Source organism: Acinonyx jubatus, chromosome B2 (assembly GCF_027475565.1).
Source record: "Acinonyx jubatus isolate Ajub_Pintada_27869175 chromosome B2, VMU_Ajub_asm_v1.0, whole genome shotgun sequence".
Classification (NCBI taxonomy): Eukaryota; Metazoa; Chordata; class Mammalia; order Carnivora; family Felidae; genus Acinonyx; species Acinonyx jubatus.
Window position 1 is genome coordinate 44,184,151 of NC_069385.1, and position 20,499 is coordinate 44,204,649.

General features: G+C 38.0%; 1 protein-coding gene across 9 annotated transcripts in view; it reads left to right on the forward strand.

The window, feature by feature from the left end:
- The window catches only part of FAM184A (family with sequence similarity 184 member A), a 121,462-nt gene that overhangs the window by 38,581 nt on the left and 62,382 nt on the right, over window positions 1–20,499 (forward strand). For all 9 annotated transcript variants that reach the window (XM_027056999.2, XM_027057003.2, XM_027056996.2 and 6 more), the window contains exons 2-6: window positions 6,934–7,788; window positions 8,444–8,579; window positions 10,184–10,365; window positions 13,495–13,692; window positions 17,492–17,614. In XM_027056999.2, coding sequence (XP_026912800.1) covers window positions 6,934–7,788; window positions 8,444–8,579; window positions 10,184–10,365; window positions 13,495–13,692; window positions 17,492–17,614 — 1,494 coding nt within the window. The remainder of the gene's footprint in view (window positions 1–6,933; window positions 7,789–8,443; window positions 8,580–10,183; window positions 10,366–13,494; window positions 13,693–17,491; window positions 17,615–20,499) is intronic.

A 20,499-nucleotide genomic window follows, 5' to 3' on the forward strand; every position in this document is an offset into this window, starting at 1 on the left:
GAGTCTAAGAAAATGTTTTAAACACATTTTATTAACATGCTCTTATGTAGCAAGTATGCTAATACTATACCGACTCCAAAAAGGTGAACCATTTCATAGAAACATTAGATTCCCTAGGTAAGCCACCTAGAGCTCATCAATGTTATTTGATAATATGTGAAAATTTTACTTATAAGACTGGTATGCGAGTACTATTGAATATAAGTTATGGTTTAAAGCAATGGTCTGTGTTATTGCTCTAGAACAGATAGAATAGAACCTACATGGCAGAGGTCAATAACCCACTATTTTTGAGAAGTTAGAGTGTCTCTTTTCAATATTCTTTAAGTTTGGTGCTTTAAGGCCCAAAGTAACCTTTTGGTGAGTAGCTCAATTAGAAGGACTGAGTGTTTAATAATAAAAATATATTTTATTCTTCCTTGTACAGGATCTTTTTAAAAAAAATATTGAATCTGAGATTGTTCCTTTATTACTTTGTAAGTTCCCTTGTGCCTCATATAGTACTTGTGTACTTGAGGGTAAATCCACACTTCCTCCCTCCTTCTCTCTCTCTCTCTCTCTCTTTCTCTCTCTATTAGTCTATGTGTCTCTGACATTGATAAGAAAGGGAAAGTGAACAAGTTCCCAGAAATTTCAAATAAGCAAAAACTAAAGATTGAGATTGGCTGGGAAACGTCTGGAGGAGTAGTGATGAGAAGGGTCTGCACATGGTTGCTGTGTGTCTGAGGCTGTCTTCAGTGGGACATGCTGAGAAGGCTGGGGCTGGCCTCACCAGCTAACATTAGCAGCATTGTTTGTGTCCAGTGGAGAAGAGCACCCCCACTGCACTCTGTGAGGATAATTTCATCTCCCTATTAAGGAGAACTATGACTCAGTCAGACAGGAGTTGTCCATCTTCCCTCTTTACCTAAAGATCTCAGTCTTCAGCCTTGCTCTCTTGGGAGGACTTTTTCCTACTGTCAGCCAGCACCAGTCTTTCCACTGTGTCAGGCAAGCCCAGCCTCAGACTTTCTTCATGACTTCGGTTCTACAATTGACCCTTTCTGTGTCACATTTTCAATCTCTCTTTTAAGAAAAGTACTCTCCCTGAACTTTGCTGCCTCCTAAGCCATTATCCTAGTTGTCCCTAGTTGTTTCCTTTCTTTTACCACCATTTCTTGGAGCTTTTCTCTACTAATGGACTGCCTCCATTCACTTACCATCCACTCACCCTCTTTTGCCACTTTTCTTCCAGCTCTGCCCTCACCACTCTACCAAATGTGCTCTCAAAGACCTACTTCTGAGATTTAGATTCTGAATTCAGGGTCTTTGAGTCTTCATTTTTCTTGATTTTTATTCAGCCTTTGACAAGATGTATTGTTCATCTTAGACCTTGATGCTCTGCCTCCATTCCACTCTTACTCATCTGTCCAGCGTGTTGCCTCTGTCTGTGGGTCCTCATCCTCCCTGCTGCCCCTGAACCCTACCCAAGGCCTGTCCTCAGTCTTTTTCAGTCTTTCTAATTAGTTTCTCCCTTCTGGATCCCATCCAGAGCAACAGCTACAGTGCAAGTACCTCTGCAGTGTGTTGCATGTCTACCTTTGTAGCTCTGGAACCCATTTTTCCCCTCACAGAATCCTGTGCTTTCCATTTCTGTGCCTTCTACTCTTAGCCTTCAGCTCACAATTCTCTCTCTCTACTTTATCCATAACATTTTGACTAAATGAAGAGATTCTGGTTGAGATAAAGTAAGCATTTCATTGAGAATAAGGGGAAACCCCTACATTACCACTGTCACTCCCATCCCTTGCAAAAACTCATTTTGTCTTTATTCTCCTTTGTGTAACTTATCAAAATTTTATTTGACTAATGGAGTAAATATTTGTTTAAGATTGGTCTCCACCAAGTTGCATGAGAATAGATACCATGTATGTGCATCCAGCTCACAGTTGTGTTTACTCTGCCAGTTATAGACCTTGGCACATAGCAGGTGTGCAATATATTTTTGCTGAACGGAAGAATAAATGAAGTAGGAATTGACCATTATAGATTTGCCAGTATGTTATCAAATTTTAACTAAGTAACTAGATTTTTAAACTTTTTCTCAAAATATGTGATCTTTTTCATAAGTAAAATTATTTCATAAGTAAAATTCTTTAAAATATTTAAGTGTGATTTTTATAAATGTTTTATTGAGTGATTTTAAAGGAAACTTTCAGAGTGCCTGTTGGTAATTAATGAATGTTCCTTTAATTTTCTTTTTGAATTTTGATTGTTTTTTTCCTAAATGAAGGCATTTTGAATATTCTTTTTTTAATATTGTTAGTGCTAATCTTTTAAAAGGGCTTAATGTTTTCTGACTATAATAGTAACATACATTCATTATAGAAGGTTTAGAAATACTGAAAGTATTTTCAGTGGAAAAGAGAGTGAGGAAGCAAGCTCACTGATGTCTCTTATGTAGGCACTGATCCCATCATGAGGGCACCACCCTCATGATCTTGTCTAAACTTAACTATTTCCCGAAGGCCTCATCTTCAAATACCATTATATTGGCAGTTAGGGCTTCATTCAGTTAGATGAATTTTGTTGGGGGCAGGAGAGGGACACAATACAGTCTATAGCAGCCAACAACAAGAACTATTTCAGAGACTGTTTGTTGTTACCTAAGTAGCATTTTAAAGAGTAGATCTAGACTTATTCTCATTTTATTAGTGGGTAAGATTATTTGAAAATCTTCATAGAAAAAGTAAAAATTACTGACTATTCCTTTTTCATCCTGGAATATGTAGTTAAATCGTGCATTGTTGACATAAGCTGGAGCTGCGAAATTACATGAAATTGTGGTAATAATTGTGCTCTCCCATTCTCTGAGTGCTTATAGTCCCTGAAAAACTGCAAATGGCTCTTAATGTCTTTAAAAATACTTTATGAAAAGAGATATTAGAGAGTTTCCTTTTCCCATGTGGAAAATAATAGCCAACTTTATGGGTGATTATGATCACTCACCAAAGTTTCTTTTAAAGTTATTCTCGGGCACCTGGGGGGCTCAGGTTAAATGCAGCCTCGGTTAAATGTCCGACTTTGGCTTAGGTCATGATTTCACAGCTCATGAGTTTGAGCCCTGCGTCGGGCTCTGTGCTGACAGCTCAGAACCTAGAGCCTGCTTCAGATTCTGTGACTCCCTCTCTCTCTGCCCTACTCTATCTTGTGGTGCTCTGTCCTCTGTGTCTCAAATAAATAAATAAATAAATAAATAAATAAACAAACATTAAAGACAAATTTTAAAGCTATTCCCATTTTCTCCATAAATAAATGATACAATGAATAAAAAAAGATTTATCATCTCATAGTGCTTTATATTTTTTGAAAAATATTTATATAGTATCATTTTTTTAAATGTCAATGATAGGTTGATCTTATAATAATGATGTCACTAGGATAGAATAAATATGATCTCTATTTAATATTGAGAAACTTGAAGAAATTGGAGAAATTAAGTTATTTTACGTAGAGTGAGAAATCCAGTTTGGATCAGTTCTGTTACTTCAAGTCATATTTTCTGTGGTGTTCAAAGAACATAGAATATTTCTATTTCTTTGGTCTGAGAAAGAGTAATTAATCAGAGAAAGATACATTAAAATGGTTACCTTTGTAATTATGTAGAAAAGTGAACAGTCAGGGGATATCTTGTTAATGTCAAGTTGAAAATTCATATATAGCATTCTCATTTATAGTGGTGTATTTTAAATGGCTATTTAAAGACACTATTAGTTTGTTATTGTTGTTTTTTAAGATTTTAGAAACTTTATTTTAACATTGCTGTCTTGGAAGATACTATTATATGGCCAGTATAATATTGTATTTCTTTTATATTTATACTTTCAGAATCAAATAATTGGTTTTCTTAATGTCTTAAGAAGCTGTAGTGGTAAGAACCCTGGACTATTTATTAGAGGGTAAACAAAGCTAGTGCTGCAAATATTTTTTATTTTTGGCTGCCAACTTTGGCTGATGAGTTGTCAAGTGCGGAGCGCCTGCGGGGCTCAGTCGGTCCAGAGTCTGACTTCGGCTCAGGTCATGATCTCACAGTTCATGAGTTTGAGCCCTGTGTGGGGCTCTGTGCTGACAGCTTGGAGCCTGGAGCCTGCTTCAGATTCTGTGTCCCCCCGATCCCGACCCCTGCTTGTGCTCTGTCTCTCTCTGTCTTTCAAAAATGAATAAACATTTAAAAATTTTTTTTTAATTTTTTTTTAATGTTTTATTTTTGAGACAGAGAGAGACAGAGCATGAATGGGGAGAGGGTCAGAGAGAGAGGGAGACACAGAATCAGAAGCAGGCTCCAGGTTCTGAGCTGTCAGCACAGAGCCTGACGCGGGGCTCGAACTCACGGACCGCGAGATCGCGACCTGAGCCGAAGTCAGACGCTTAACTGGCTGAGCCACCCAGGCGCCCCTAAAAAAATTTTTTTAAAAGATGACTTGTCAAGTGTACATCACAACAGGAGTCACTACTAAGGTCTCTTCCGTAATTACTCAACTTTGTTGTTGTAGTATGAAAGCAGCTGTACACTACACATACACAAAGGGGCATAGCAGTGCTCCAGTAAAACTATTTACAAAGACCAGCAGCAGCCATATTGGGCCTGCAGGCCATAGTTTGCCGACATCTGGAATAGAATATCAAGTGAAATAGAGTTCCTCACCATATTTCCCTATTACTGGTCAGACATTTAGTTTGTTTTTCTTAAATTCTATTCTAATTTCACCTTTTAATCCATACTTTTGTATGTTACTGTGCTTTTATATCTTCAGCTACTTTTCTAGGCTCTCTAACATCCTAACCCAGCTTGCCAAAATTGTTGTCAAGACCCCCATTTTTAACCAGTTGAACATTTACTGATTTACAGGAATGAATAGTGGTAAGGAAATGAAGGTACTGGATATAAAGAAAAGATAGACACCCGTGAATTTGGGTGGTCTTGGAAGCCTTATTAAAGGATACAGGACTTGAGCTGATGCTTCAAAAACTGCAGGGAAATCAAGTATTAGAAAAAAGAGAAGAGTATTGTTGAGAAATTGTTGACAAGGGGAAGCTCACATCTTCCCATAGTGTTTCATCCCTCGTTATATGGAATCCCACCATGGAGTGGTCCTTTTCAAGATCATTTCCTGGGATAAAATGATGAAAAGTGTCACTTATTATTCTCCAGGGATTCCATCTCTTGTATCATTTATTTTCCTTCCATGTGCTTAGTAAGATAGGGGATTTGTGCAGATTCCCTGGGAAGGTCTGAGACCTGTGGCCTACACCAGCTCTGCTCTAAGCATTCTACAAATGGACTTCTCTCCAGCTAGTTGGCATTTTTTTCCCTTAGTGCCTCTTTCAGTCTTTTGTGGGCATCAACATGATGGGTAGGTAAGACCCTGGAGGAAGGTAGTAGGAGTCTACCAACTTTCTTGGGTTATAGGCTACCTTTAGGCTTAAATGTGTAAATGAAAGGAGTCCTCTATGGGGATCTTGTCTAGCTCATTAGGGACATAAACTGGGATTTGGAATTAGGGTTATTTAAAAAAGGAGAAACTGGAAATGAGCATTTATTTCTGTTCTGTGCACATATTTCCCTTTGGAAGTAGCTAGCAGGTGAAGTAGCTGGCAAGACAAATGGAGTCCTGCCATCTCTCAATCTTTTCACCTTTGCTATGATTACATCTCTCAATAGTTAGAGCAGACCAAGTGAGTATATGAATGGGGGCCTGATTCTGGAAGACAAAGCCCTGTGTGGAGAGAGTGAAGCCCCTGCAGTGGGGTAAGCCTCTAATGTGTCTTCTCCTTCCACAAGTACAGCTACAGGCCTAGCAGGTGACCACCTAGATTTAGCAATAGGATCTGGCATCACCAGGATGTGTGAAGAGCCAGGTAGTTTGTTTCTGTTGCCTCAGGCTGTATGAACAAGTTCTCTACAAAAATTGCAATATGTTTGCACCTTAATTGCCTCTGACTTTGGGGGCTAGAATCCATTTCTAAAGCCAGAATAAGATCACATTGAAATGAGCAAAGCTCCAGGACACTGATTTTTTAGCTTCTGGATTTTTGGATTGGAGAGTGTTCATTTCTCTTTACTTCAGAAGAAAGTGGGTGAACCTGTAAGCCTTAAGTAATAGTCATGAATATTGTACTGTTTGGCCACAGTGGTTATGATGGAGGGTATCAAAGAACATACAAGAATGGAAGCATCACTACAAAGGGAGTATGTTGTCATTTGTAATTAAGGTTGGGGAAATGTCAATGGAATCATTAGAATCCAAGGACTAAAATGAAAATAAAGACCTTTGCCCAGATACTCTGGCTCTAGAACCCTGGCTTGCCTGGATTCAGAGGGAAAATTAGGCAGTGAGTAAAACTATAGTGTTTAATATGTGAGCAGAAAAGTACTAACTGGATTTTGTAAGGAGACCACTAGGAACTTGGAGAGAAGAGGATCAGCTTTAAAAACTGACCATAGGAGAATTAGAAGAGGAAATTTCTAAATTTAGAATGTACCGGACATTAAACAGATGAAAGAGCCTTTAAGAAGACTTAAGGCCTAGAACTTCCACTCATGCAAAGCACTAGAGTAAGGCAGATACTTTGAGGCTTTTCTGCTGATCCTCACCCCAAACTAGACTGGACCCTATGGAGAGCTCCTTTCTTCTAGGCTTCCTTTGTCTCTTTTCTCCTCACTGTTTCATTTATAGTGGAATCTTCAGATGCAACTTTTCAGGTTGTGCTAAGGTAAAACTTTGCTATGTAAATCAATCTATGAATCTAAAACAATGCATGAAGCTTCAGTATTTAGTATTTACCATACCCAATTTTGTGTGTTGAAAAATATCAATCCAAATGGAAGAATTAACTTCCAGTAAGAACAGAACATGGTTTGCTCAATTCTTTCCCTTTTTTAAAACTATGCAGGTAATATATGCTTTAAATACTAAAAATGATGAGCATGAATCTGCACTTCAGGCCCTCAAAGATGCTCACGAAGAAGAAATCCAACAGATTCTTGCAGAAACAAGAGAAAAAATATTGCAGTATAAAAGCAGAGTAACAGAGGAGTTAGACCTGAAGAGAAAGATTCAGGTTTTAGAAGCATCATTAGAAGACCACATAAAAATGAAGCAGCAGGCTTTGACAGAATTTGAAGCTTATAAGCACAGAGTCGAGGACATGCAACTTTGTGCAGAAGCCCAGCATGTCCAACGCATAGTAACCATGTCTAGAGAGGTTGAAGAGATCAGAAGGAAATTTGAGGAAAGATTACGGAGTTTTGGGCAACTCCAAGTACAGTTTGAAAAAGACAAACGGTTGGCATTGGAAGATTTGCGAACTGCTCATAGACGGGAAATCCAAGAGCTGTTGAAGTCCCAGCAGGATCACAGTGCCTCGGTCAGTAAAGGGCAGGAGAAGGCAGAGGAACTGCACAGGGTGGAGGTGGAGACATTAAACAAAACACTGGAGGAGCTAAGACTTGAACGGAAAAAGTTAATTGAGGATTATGAAGGCAAGTTGAATAAAGCTCAGTCCTTTTATGAGCACGAGCTTGATACTTTGAAAAGGTCACAGCTTTTTACAGCGGAAAGCCTCCAGGCTAGCAAAGAAAAGGAAGCTGATCTTAGAAAAGAATTTCAGGGACAAGAAGCAATTTTAAGAAAAACTATAGGAAAATTGAAGACAGAGTTACAGATGGTACAGGATGAAGCTGGAAGTCTTCGCGACAAATGCCAAAAGCTTCAGATAGCACTTGTTACAGCAGAGAACAATGTTCAGGTAAGCCTCTCACTTTCAACCTATGGATACCCACTCTCTCTCCCTCCCCAGTTTTGTCTTTTTCTTTTCAATTAGACTACTTTAACTTTTTTTTTCCCATTTTGCTTTCTTCTGCTTTTCCTTTGTGAGAAAAATCAAAAAAGGGGCAATTTTTTACTACTCTGTAGTTATTATCTACTACTAGAATTTCAGATATTAAAGGCCCATAAAGATAACTTAAAACCTGATAAAGAAATGTTTCTATTGAAACAACATGTTGATATTTTTCACAAGTGACTTGGGAGAGTTAAAATATTGGGCTTTAGTTTTAATTATGTTTTCTCCTTTACCTTCGTTAATAATGGTCTGCACAGTGATCAAAAAATTGTTTTCTAAACCTGAAAATAGGTATAGAAAATTTCATAGCTGTTTTTAATATCTGCAGCACTTGAGTGGATTAAAAAAGGTTGAATAGCCTTTCATGATTGGGTCATATGATTTATGAAGGTAAGTTCTAAGTGTTATCAACACAGATTTAAAACTAGGTATTATTAACTGTGACTTTTGAATATGAGAAAGTGGATGCTTGTAATTTAAGTGAATTGGCATCATTAGCTTAGCTAATTAGCTTTGCATCATTCTTGCATATTAGTAATGGCTATTTGATCATTCTTAGGTTCTTCAAAAACAGCTTGATGATGCCAAAGAGGGAGAGATGGACTTACTAAGCAAGCACAAGGAAGTGGAAAGTGAGCTAGCAGCGGCCAGAGAACGTTTACAACAACAGGCTTCAGACCTTGTCCTCAAAGCTAGTATGTGTGACCACAGTTCTTGGTGTATTCCTTAGCTAAAACCAACACTAAAATATTTACTCAAGACAAAATTTGCCTTCTCATACTTTAACATTATTTAGATTCTAAATATTTTAAAGGACTCTAATTTCTTTTTAATCATAAAATAAGCAAATAATAACTTATTTTTAAGAATATATATTTTTATACAAAAATTAAGAGCAGGTATTTTATCACCAATAAATCATTCACTAAAAGAACAAAGAAGCATTCTAAGAAGTTTTTTGTTCTTTAAAAACATGTTTTAAAGTATTTAAATTAGTGGAACTATATGTGAATTATAGTGCCTCATTTCATTTGGCTTATTAATAAGGATCATTTACATACTAAAGCTGAGTTGCCCATCCTAATATGGCTAATGTTCTCATTTCATAACCTGTACTAGAGGAAGTGGGTGATTCATGTCAGTTCTGAAGTTACATTTTGCCCAAGTGTTTAGTGTGCCAGATGAAGCCATTTGAAGTAATTCTTTGAGAATGTCATTTGATTTGATTGGCTCATCTGTGAATTCCCAGATGACCTTTCTCCTAAGTAGTAGTTTTTCAACTTTAGTGTGTATGAAAATCACCCAAAGGGCTTGTGCAACCACAGATGCTGGGCTCCAGCCTCAGAGCTTCTGATTTAGCAGGTCTGAGATGATCTTCACTGCGGGCTCAAGTTCCCAGGTCTGCTGGTCCAGGGCACTTTGAGAACCACTGGCCTACCTAACACATGCTTTCTGAGACCTTAATCTCACACTCATTTTTCATCTCTCTGTCTCTCTTATTGCCCATCCCCCTTTTTTGTTGTTGTCATTTATTTATTCTTTGATAACTTGCTGACTTAATCTCTTAATCCACCTTAGTTCTTTATTTCTTGTCTAAAACAAATTCAGTTTCAACCAAACCACTGCCTTCCATATTTACTACCTGTGTACAAATTTCTTTCTCTTTAAAATTTTTTTTAATGTTTATTTATTTTTGACAGAGAGAGACAGAGCATGAGTGGGGGAGGGGCAGAGAGAGAGGGAGACACAGAATGCAAAGCAGGCTCCAGGCTCCAAGCTGTCAGCACAGAGCCTGACGCGGGGCTCGAACTCACAGACTGTGAGATCATGACCTGAGCCGAAGTTGGATGCTCAACCGACTGAGCCACCCAGGCGCCACTAAATTTCTTTCTCTTTATGTGAGAATTTGAAAAAAGAGATTAGAAAAGAACAAATTGCTCATTTTGGCACTGTAGTGCCATCCTCTTTGTTTGACTCCCAAGGCTTTTTTTTACATGCATCTCTGAGAGTTGCTTCTACTTCAGCTTGTTTAGTGTGCAATCTTAAAAAAGGGTCCTGGGTACAGTGATGCAGTGATGTGAAAATAGACCTTTTCCTCATTTAAATGATTCTACTTGGATAAGAAACATTCCCATGGTAAATATTTCCATTTTATACGGTGAACAAACCAAAGTACTGTTTGTACATGCAGACTATTTATTTCACTCAGGTATTAAGTACAATTGTGTCATTAAATATAAACTTTTACACCACAGTGCAACAAATTTTAAATTGCAGAGTTTTTCTTTTTGGGGTATAGGTCATATTGGAATGCTTCAAGCGACTCAGATGACCCAGGAGGTTACAATTAAAGATCTAGAATCAGAAAAATCAAGGACCAATGAGAGATTGTCTCAGCTTGAAGAAGAAAGAGCTTTTTTGCAAAGCAAAACTCAGAGTCTGGATGAAGAGCAGAAGCAGCAGATTTTGGAACTGGAGAAGGTAAAAAGCAGTAGAGTTTGCCCCCCACCCGCTGTCCCACAACAAAGAAAGGAAAAGAAAAAAAGTTCGGTTTTCTCAGATTTGATTTAAAAAGTGTTTACTTCTACTTCACAGTAACAGTCAATTTTTATGTAATGTTTATGTATTTTGAGAAAGAGAGAGTGGGGGCGGTGCGTGGAGAGAGGGAGAGAGAAAATCCTAAGCAGCTAACATGGGGTTTGAACTCACAAAACTGTGAGATCATGACCTGAGCCAAAATCAAGAGTCAGATGCTTAACCAACTAAGCCACCCAGGAGCTCCAATAACAGTCCATTTCTTAATTCTAGTAAGTTTTTGTCTTTATTTTGAGGAAAAAGATATAAAGCTGGACTATCTATTGTACATGTATTCAGAATATTTTTTTCAGATTTTTTTTAATTTTATTTTTTATTTTTTAAAATTTACATATAAATTAGTTAGCATATAGTGCAACAATGATTTCAAGAGTAGATTCCTTAGTGCCCCTTACCCATTTAGCCCATCCCCCCTCCTACAACCCCTCTAGTAACCCTCAGTTTGTTCTCTGTATTTATGAGTCTCTTCTGTTTTGTCCCCCTCCCTGTTTTTATATTATTTTTGTTTCCCTTCCCTTATGTTCATCTGTTTTGTCTCTTAAAGTCCTCATATGAGTGAAGTCATATGATTTTTGTCTTTCTCTGACTAATTTCACTTAGCATAATACCCTCCAGTTCCATCGACGTCACTGCAGATGGCAAGATTTCATTCTTTTTGATTGCCGAGTAATACCCCATTGTATCTGTATATACCATATTTTCTTTTTCCATTCATCCATCGATGGACATTTGGGCTCTTTCCATACTTTGGCTATTGTTGATAGTGCTGCTATAAACATGGGGGTGCATGTGTCCCTTCGAAACAGCACACCTGTATCCCTTGGATAAATGCCTAGTAGTGCAATTGCTGGGTTGTAGGGTAGTTCTATTTTTAGTTTTTTGAGGAACCTCCATACTGTTTTCCAGAGTGGCTGCACCAGCTGGCATTCCCATGTATTCAGAATATTATTAACAACTTATAATGTAAAAACTTAAGACATTTCAGTGTATTTCAACCAGAAACTGTGAAACTCTTATTTCAGTGGAATGTACATTGTGGTTGATCATATGTTTTTGTACTGATGAAATGTATTTTTGCCTATACACCTAGGAAATTTTGGTAAAACTTTTGGCAATCATTGAGCTCTGAAAATTCATATACCAACATATTGAATTTCTAGATTAAACAAATAAGACCTATCATTTGTAGAGTAATTGCTGAATATTTATTGCAGTTGTTTAGATATCAAGTGGGAGTTTTGGAATCTTTCTTTCCCTCAACAACCAGGCATATTAAAAATAAGTCTGATCTCCTTGCCCTTTGCGCACCTCACATTCATGCCTTACCTGAGTGCCATGTGGTTTCTCTTACGACGACTCCACAGAATGTGTGTTTGCCCCAGCCTCTGGGGACATCCTGGTTGCTGGACTTGATGAATCTCATCCAACAGTGTTACTTATTTCTCTCTGATTTACAACATCTCCCTTTTGGTATTTCACATTCTCCCACATTTTCATCCTGTCTGCCCGGCCTTGCAGTCTTGTTTGTGAGCTTTCCTTCTGTCTGTTCCCTTACCATTTACATTCCCCAGCATTTTCACCTCATTCTATATGCTTTTCCATTCTGGTAACATCAGCTGTCACTTGTTAAGTGATCCCTCCCAAATCTGTTGGCCTAGGCCCCATCTTTTCCCTAAATTTGTGCCCTGTGTGTCTAACTCCCACAAGATATGTTGGTTTCTCACAAACGTGTCAAATCAGCATACCTAGAACTTTCTCCCCTCAGAAGTACTTTTTTTTTCCCCCACTCCTTTTTTCAACCAATAGCACTACTGTGTGTGTAGCTTGGTAAATCAGTTGTTATTGATTACTGTTTCCTTAACCCTCTTATCTGTTAGGGAGTGCTCTTGGCTTTCTGCTCCCTTAATATATTTTTATTCCATCATATCCCTTCATACCCTTTCGCGGATTCTAGGTTTAGGTTTAGATCATTGTTGCCTGGATTTCAGTTACAGCTTCCTAAGTGCTCTCCCTGCCTCAGCTCACTAGCCTACTGTCAACATGACTGTTGTTAAAAATATGTCAGTTACATAAATTGCAGTGATTTCTCATTCCTATCAGAATAAAAGTCAGAGTCCTTAGCATAAAAGACCCTTTTTCATCATTTGATTCATGCTCCCTGCTGAGCCCCATTCCTTACCACTGCCAGCCTCATATCTGCTATTCCGTCCACACCGCTCAGCTACATGGCCTTCCTATCATATCTGAACTTCATTACCCAGCTGGCTACTGCTAATTTTTCAAAATGCTAGAAATGGTTTTGAATGCAGGTTTTTGACACCAGATCTAGGTTTGAAATTTTCTCCTCTTTCATTTCGTGATGGACTTGTGAGAATTAAATGAGAACGTGTCATCAGCAGCTCAGATGTTTTCTCTTCTGGAAAGCCTTCCCTGATGTATGTATGTATGTATGTATGTATGTCTCTCTCTCTCTCTCTCTCTCTCTCTCTCTCTCTCTCTCACTCACACACACACACACGCACACCCTTTCCCACCCCATCCAGGTTAGTCTCCTTTCCTGTATACTCTTACAATGTGTGATGTACACTCCTTTCATAGAATGTATAAAATTATATTTCCATTGTCTTTTGCCTTTTTCCAGACTGTGACTGCTTAAAAGGCATATAATTGGCACTCAGTGAAATTGTATTGAATGTCATCTGAGTGGTAAATTGGTAAGCCATTTTGTGTACAGCTTTGACATACAGGAAGGCTTTCTGTCTTAAGCTCACAGATGTGCTAACTCACACTTGGTTCTGACCTAGCCTGTTTTATTACTTGTGTTAAAATTATTAATTTTGTCAGTGCTACCCTGTCATTTTCTGAGAACACCAATGATGTAATCTCATGTCCAAAGTCTAAATTCCATAGTACTCAGTTCATTCAAATGTATGTATTTATTGAGTATTCAGAATACTAATAGCAGTAATGAAAAAAGCAGGTGTAATTATTGATCTTTATTTGCTTTAATTTTAGAAAGTAAATGAAGCAAAGAAAACTCAGCAAGAATATTATGAGATGGAGCTAAAAAACCTGCAAAATAGATTGGAAGGGGAGGTTGCTCAATTAAATGAGGCTCATTCTAAGACTTTGGAAGAATTAGCTTGGAAGCACCACATGGCAATTGAAGCTGTCCACAGTAATGCAGTTAAGGATAAGAAAAAACTACAAGCGGTGAGTATAAATTCAACGTAGCATTGCATCGTGAACTGGAAGGGTTTCTGTAATGATCCAGTATGACCCATATTGTAGAGTAATGAGTTACTTCATTCTGATGGCTGCTCTCTCATAATCTGTAAATCATGATTCAGAGAGTAATATACTTAAAAATTCTTGTTATCTCCTGTGTGTAAATTGATAGGAGGCATTCCTACTTTGTATGAGCCATGGTAATACTCCCTTGATCTTGAGCTGTTTCTTCATGAGACACTGTCTTAAGTGTGCTCCTCGGGAAGTCTCAACTAGCTGAAGCACTTATTCTCCTGTAGATGTTTCCTTTCGCATAGTAGAAGAAACAAGGTGTCTAACAGATCTGGGATTTACACTGAGCTCTTTGTTTACTGGCTGCCTAAATTTGGGCCTCAAAAACCATGCCTCTCCTCGTGTGACAGATGAAGAGGAGATCCATCTTATAATGTTCCTGTGAAGGTTAAGTGAAAGAAAATGTTAAGAACTCAGACATGTCCTAGCATATAGTGATAAATAAATGTTAGTTTTTAGTATTTCTTACAGTGTGCCAGGCGCTGCAGTAGTGTTTTCCATCTGTTTTTTTACTTAATTCCCGCCACACTCATAGGTTTAATTTTTGCACCCGCTTTACTGAAGAGGAGATAAAGGAAAGAGAGGTGAAACACTTGTTCAATCACATGCAGCTAGTAAGAATCAGTCAGGTCTTGAACTCAGGTTTCAGATGTCAAACTCTAAGGCATTTAACCACCACATAAAAGCATGTATTAATGATGATTGTTGTATGTTTTACATAATAGCTTTTTAGAGTTTATTAAGAGCTTTCTTGTATACTCCTCATTACTTAAGGCTTGAAGATTAATGTCATTTTTATTATACAGGTGGTTAAATAGTTTTAATAAACCTAAATGATGTATTCAGTGCCACCAACCTAGTATATAGAAGAAGCAGGATATGAATTGAGAGATTCGCCTCTATGTCTCTTCCTTTTGTGACACAACTAGTTGGAAAAAATATTCAACACTTGAACTTAATTAAAAACTCAAATAAAACTTCCTGTTAAAATGTTATTTCTGTCTAAACCTGCTACTATATGTTTATGTAGCTGGAGACAAATCTTAATGACATGTTATTTCTCAAAATTGTGGTTGTTATTTTCTCTGTGCCAGCTCACTATTCCAGAACGAATTTGTACAGCTTTAATTACGTGGTGCATGTACACGCTTACTGACTCTGTATGTCTGTGTCAGTTGTTCAGGGATTTGTAGTGAAGTATTCAGTGGTAACTGCTGCTTCAGTAAGCTCTTCCATAGCTATTTTTTGTTTTGTTTTTTCATCTCTACATCCCTTATTCACCTTAGCCTTCTCCCTTATTGTGATATTTAACCTGAAGGTGTTCTGCTTTTTACCTCTCTTTACTCCTCTATATTAAGTTCTAAGTGCTAGAATCTAGGCATCTTTCATCAATATCATTTTTGCCTCACTACTTCTCTCTTAATTATACCCTTGCCCACTGAATTTCAAGTTCTGAGCCACCTAAAAATCTGCTTTAAGCTACTTACATTTCTTGCAATCTTTATTTAAAATGTGGTTGCTATAAAACACATGACATGCATTTCCTGTGTGTGAACATAGTCAAAACTCATTATAGCTTTATCTATCCCCTTCCCTTTTCTCAAAATAACTTATCACTTGCTGTTTCATTCCTCTCTTGCCTAGCTAGCTCATGTCTGAGCCTCAGCTCAGACCAGCCTCCTTTTAGAATAGTCTTTCTCCAATGTCACATTATCTTTTATTATTTTTTTAATGTTTATTTATTTTTGAGAGACAGAGAGAGACAGAGTGTGAGCAGGGGAGGGGCAGAGAGAGAGGAAGACACAGAATCTGAAGCAGGCTCCAGGCTTCATCTGAGCTGTCAACACAGTCATCTGAGAGCCTGATGCGGGACTTGAACTCACGAGCTGCGAGGTCATGATCTGAGCTGAAGTTGGCTGTTTAATGAGTAAGCCACTCAGGTGCCTCATGTCACATGTTCTTTTAAAGAACATTTACCTAAAGGTGACTTCTTCATTCCTTATTACTTAGTTATCAAAAAGGATTATATTTTTTTTCAAAACTTGAGTTTACCCACCCCATTTGAAAGTGAATATATAGAGAATCCATGCAGAAAAGAGTTACCATTGCAGGCCTGAAGCTGCTATCCTTAGAAAGGCACATGGTGCAAGGTTGGCCCTTGCTAGTACCTGGGAACTTGAATTTCGGGAGGGTTTCCACCATTCCCTGATAACAACAGCTCATGTGCCTAAGGTGTTTATGCAAACAATATGGTTTCTGCTGAACATCCACTTTCCTTCATGAAGTCTGGGTGTTTGGCACATGGTAATCAAGTGGTACCTATGTGATTAGCCCCGAATAAAAAACCTAGGCAATGAGTCTCTCATGAACTTTACTAGAAGACAACATTTCACATTATTGTCACAACTTGCTAGAGAGTCCTGTGTGAGAGGACTCTTGGAAGCTTGTACCTGGCTTCCTACAGGCTTCACCCCCTATGCCTTTTTCCTTTGCTAAATGTGCTTAGTATCCTTTTGCTATAAAGTAAATTATGACTGTGAGGACAACTATATTCTGAGTCCTGTGGGTAATCCCAGCAAATCATCAAACCCAGAGTTTGTTTTGGGAGCTCCACAGAACTGCATTTATTACTCTTCTCACCTTCCACTATAGAAATATTGAACTGCTTGTAACATACCAGGCTCTTTTGTACCTCCATGGTTTTTGCACGGGTTTCTTCTGCTGAACATGTTATATTTCCCCCTTGCTTCACCTCTGTTCCTTACTAGTACACTCCTTCAAACTCTACTTAGGAATTGCATTATCTGTGAAGGTTTCCTCACCAAGATAGAATTTACCAGTTCTCCATCCATGCACTCCTGTAGTCCCTATGGATATTTAATTTTAATCACATATTCTTTTTTTTTTTAATATTTTTAACGTTTATTTATTATGGAGAGACAGAGAGACACAGAGCATGAGCAGGGGAGGGCAGAGAGAGGGGAAGACACAGAATCTGAAGCAGGCTCCAGGCTCCGAGGTGTCAGCACAGAGCCTGACGTGGGGCTTGAACCCACAAACTGTAAGATCATGACCTGAGCCAAAGTCAGTCACCCAGCCGACTGAGCCACCTAGGCGCCCCAATCACATATTCTTTAATTGCTTGTTACCTTGAACTAATTAAGGGCAGGCCCCATGTGTTAATACCTGTGTATCCCAAGTACACATCCCAAGTAGCATGCCAGATAGTAGGTGTTCTTCAGTAAGTATCAGTTTTACTGGCATTGTTTCTTTAGATGCCTTAATTTTGTACTTGGTAGCTCTTGACTATGTTCTCGTGTTCCAGAAATGTTACTGGATTTTGGCTCTTTTTATATAAATATAAAATAATTCTATATTCAAGAGATAGTTAGAATTTTTATTTATCTCCCCACATTATCACTTATAGCATACATTCCTGTTACTGACTCAGCTTGATCTAGACCAGTCAAATATTCTTATCATTTTAAAAAAATAATTATTTAACCACATCATAAGTGATTCAGAATGACAGAATCTAATCCCTTAGGATTAGTTCGGTTGACTAATAACTCCAATATTATTAATTAACAATAAGGCTAATTTGAAGAGCAAAATATCAAAATATAAAACAGAATAGTAGTCTTTTTCTTGGAGTCTTTGAGGTATACAATGTTTGCAATTTTGTTAATGGTTAAAAATGTCTCTTCCTAAGGAATTAGAGGAACAGTATAAAAAGGAGAAACTAAACCTGGAAGAGGATAAAAGTCAACTTCAACGAGAGCTGGAAAACTTGAAGGAAGAGCTGGAAGACAAGCTGAATACAGCCAATCAAGAGGCAAGAATTCTTTAGCCTTATCACCTGTGTTATGTCTTATCCATAACATCCGTATTTGGTAATGTGGTACCAGAGATGGTAAAATATCTAGAGTAAAAATAATCACTTTGCTTCATGCTGAATTTTTCATAATACATTGGTTATATCTTACCAGGTAAAAATTTACTACCCAAAACATTAGACCCAGGTGCTTTTATGGGGAAAACCAAAACAAAGGATAATGTCACCATATGAAAAATAATTGAAAAGGTTTATACACCCTTTTGTAAAACACAGACTTAGTATTGTCTACACTGTATCTCCATTTTAAAAAGAGAGATTTTATAACATCTGGAGAGTGACATCTAAAATAATTTTTAAATGCTATAAGAAAATAGTATTCTTTAGCTTAGAGAAGGCTAAGAGTATAAAAAGAATGTGAATTCACAAATTCTGTTGTGAATAAAATAAATGTAAAGACAATTTAAAAATTCTAATATTGTTTGTTCTTTTCCTTTCTCTCTGTAGCCCAGGTTCACCTATACCCTAGAATAGCCACACCTGTTGTCTTTTTTTTTTGCTTCCATTCCAGTTCATCCTTCATGTGTGTGGACAGTCTTGTCTTGCAGAGTGCTCTTCCTAAGACAAGTTCTTGTCTTGACATTTCTCATCTTGTCAGCTGTTCCTGCCTCAATAGCGTCATCTCTCCCAAGATTGTCTAAGTCATGGTTTCTCATCACTCAGCTGCTGCTCACAGAAACCATGCCAACACAGGAGTGCCCCTGGGCATGCTAATCATTTGCACCCAGTCTTCTTTACTTATCTTTAAACATTTATTCAGAGAAGGCACCAATCACTGTGTTTGGGAATGATAGAATTAAGACTGTTGCAGGTTTCCCCTGCTTGTCTGTAGGTAGAGTGTCCTCAGAAACCTTTTGTAAGCTGAAATGGTGTAAGGTGAATAAGCAGTTATGATAATTTATATGGAAAATTGAGCATTCCAAGACCCCAAAATTAACCTCTCTTAGGCTTTTCTGATACCTTAGGACCCATCTTGCTAACAAATACACACAAAAAATATCCAGCAACTGCACAGATGCTCACAGACACAGTTCAAAGCTATGGTAGTGTGATACTGAAATGCTGAGTGTGGTTCCGAAGGAAGGAACTAGGTGGGGCCCTCTCACTTCCTGGGGTGCATGCTGTTTCTGTGAGGGTTCACTGCAAAACAGATGCTGAATGCTATTTTATTTTTTGCCTTTTTTTTTGTAAAAGTGAAAATCTCTCCAGATTATTTCTGTTAGCAAAAATAGGTACTACTGTAGGTATTTTGTGAAAGTGAAGTAGCATAAAATGAACTTTCAAAAAGCAGGTGTTTTAGCTATATTAGATTAGGTCAGCCTCTCTTCTCTTGTCCAAGATAATTCACTGCTGCTCCATATTTGCATATTTCTCTTGGCAGGATATGATCCTTGCAGTTATGGTGTCCTGCTCTCTTTAGAAGGCAGTTTAGTGACCGTCTGTGTTTCTCATTAAGCTCCCCCAGGGTCTCCTCTCAGTTGCAAATGGTTTAAGCATTCCTGCAATCTACACACTGTAATCTCACTGAGAAGAGCTATAATAAACATGTAATTGATTTTCCTTTTAGATACTTTCTCAATTATGCTTTAGTACCCTGGTAATGTTTTGGTGCCATATTAGAATATGCCCCAAGAGGAAAGAATTGAAAATGGTGGAGCAGCATGGAGACCCTCAGCTCATCTCATCCCTGAAACACAGGTAGATCAGCACCAAACCATTTTGCGCACCTAGGAAATTGATATGAGGATTAACACAATGATATGCATAACTTGAGCCACAGAACTCAGCAGGAATTCACCCCAAAAGAAAAAACAGGAAGAAATGACAGGCAGGGGCTTAATCAACACAGATCTAAGCAAGATGTCTGAACTAGAATTTAGAATCACTACAGTAAGAATACTAGCTGCGGTCGAAAAAAGCATAGAATCCCCTTCTCTGGAGATAAAAGAAGTAAAATCTAGTTAGGATAAAATTAAAAATGCCATAATTGAGATGCAATCTTGAATGGATACCACAGCAGCAACGATGGATGAAACAAAGCAACAAATCAGCGATATAGAAGACACAATTATGGAGAATAACGAAGCAGAAAAAAGAGGAAAACAAAGGTGAAAAAACATGATAAAAGACTTAGAGAACTCAGTGTCTTATTAAAAAGGAATAACACCGAAATCATAGGAGGCCAAGAAGATGAACACAGAAAAAGAGGGCAGATGGTTTATGTGAGCAAATGAGAGTGGAAAACTTTCCTACTCTGAGGAAGGACACAGACATCAAAATCCAAGAAGCACAGAGAACTCCCATTAGATTCAACAAAAACCAAACATCACCAAGGCATATCATAGTCAAATTCACAAAATACACAGACAAGGAGGGGGCACCTGGGTGGCTCATTGGTTAAGCGTCTGACTTTGGCTCAGGTCATGATCTCACAGCTTGTGAGTTCAAGCCCCGTGTAGGGCTCTGCGGCTCGGACCCTAGAGCCTGCTTCAAATTCTGTCTCTGTCTCTCTCTGCCCCTTCCCTGCTTGCACACACACTGTCTCTCAAAAATAAATAAATAATAAATAAAATACAGAGACAAGGAAAAAATTATGAAAGTAGCAAGGGGAAAGAAGTCCTTAACCTATAAGGGAAGGCAGGTCGGGTTTATAGTAGACCTATCCACAGAAAGTTGGCAGGCCAGAAAGGAGTGTCAGGATATATTCAACGTGCTGAATTGGGAAAATATGCAGCCAAGAATTCTTTACCCAGCAAGGCTGTCATTTGAAATAGAATTAGAAATAGTTTCTCAGACAAACAAAAACTAAAGGAGTTCGTAACCAC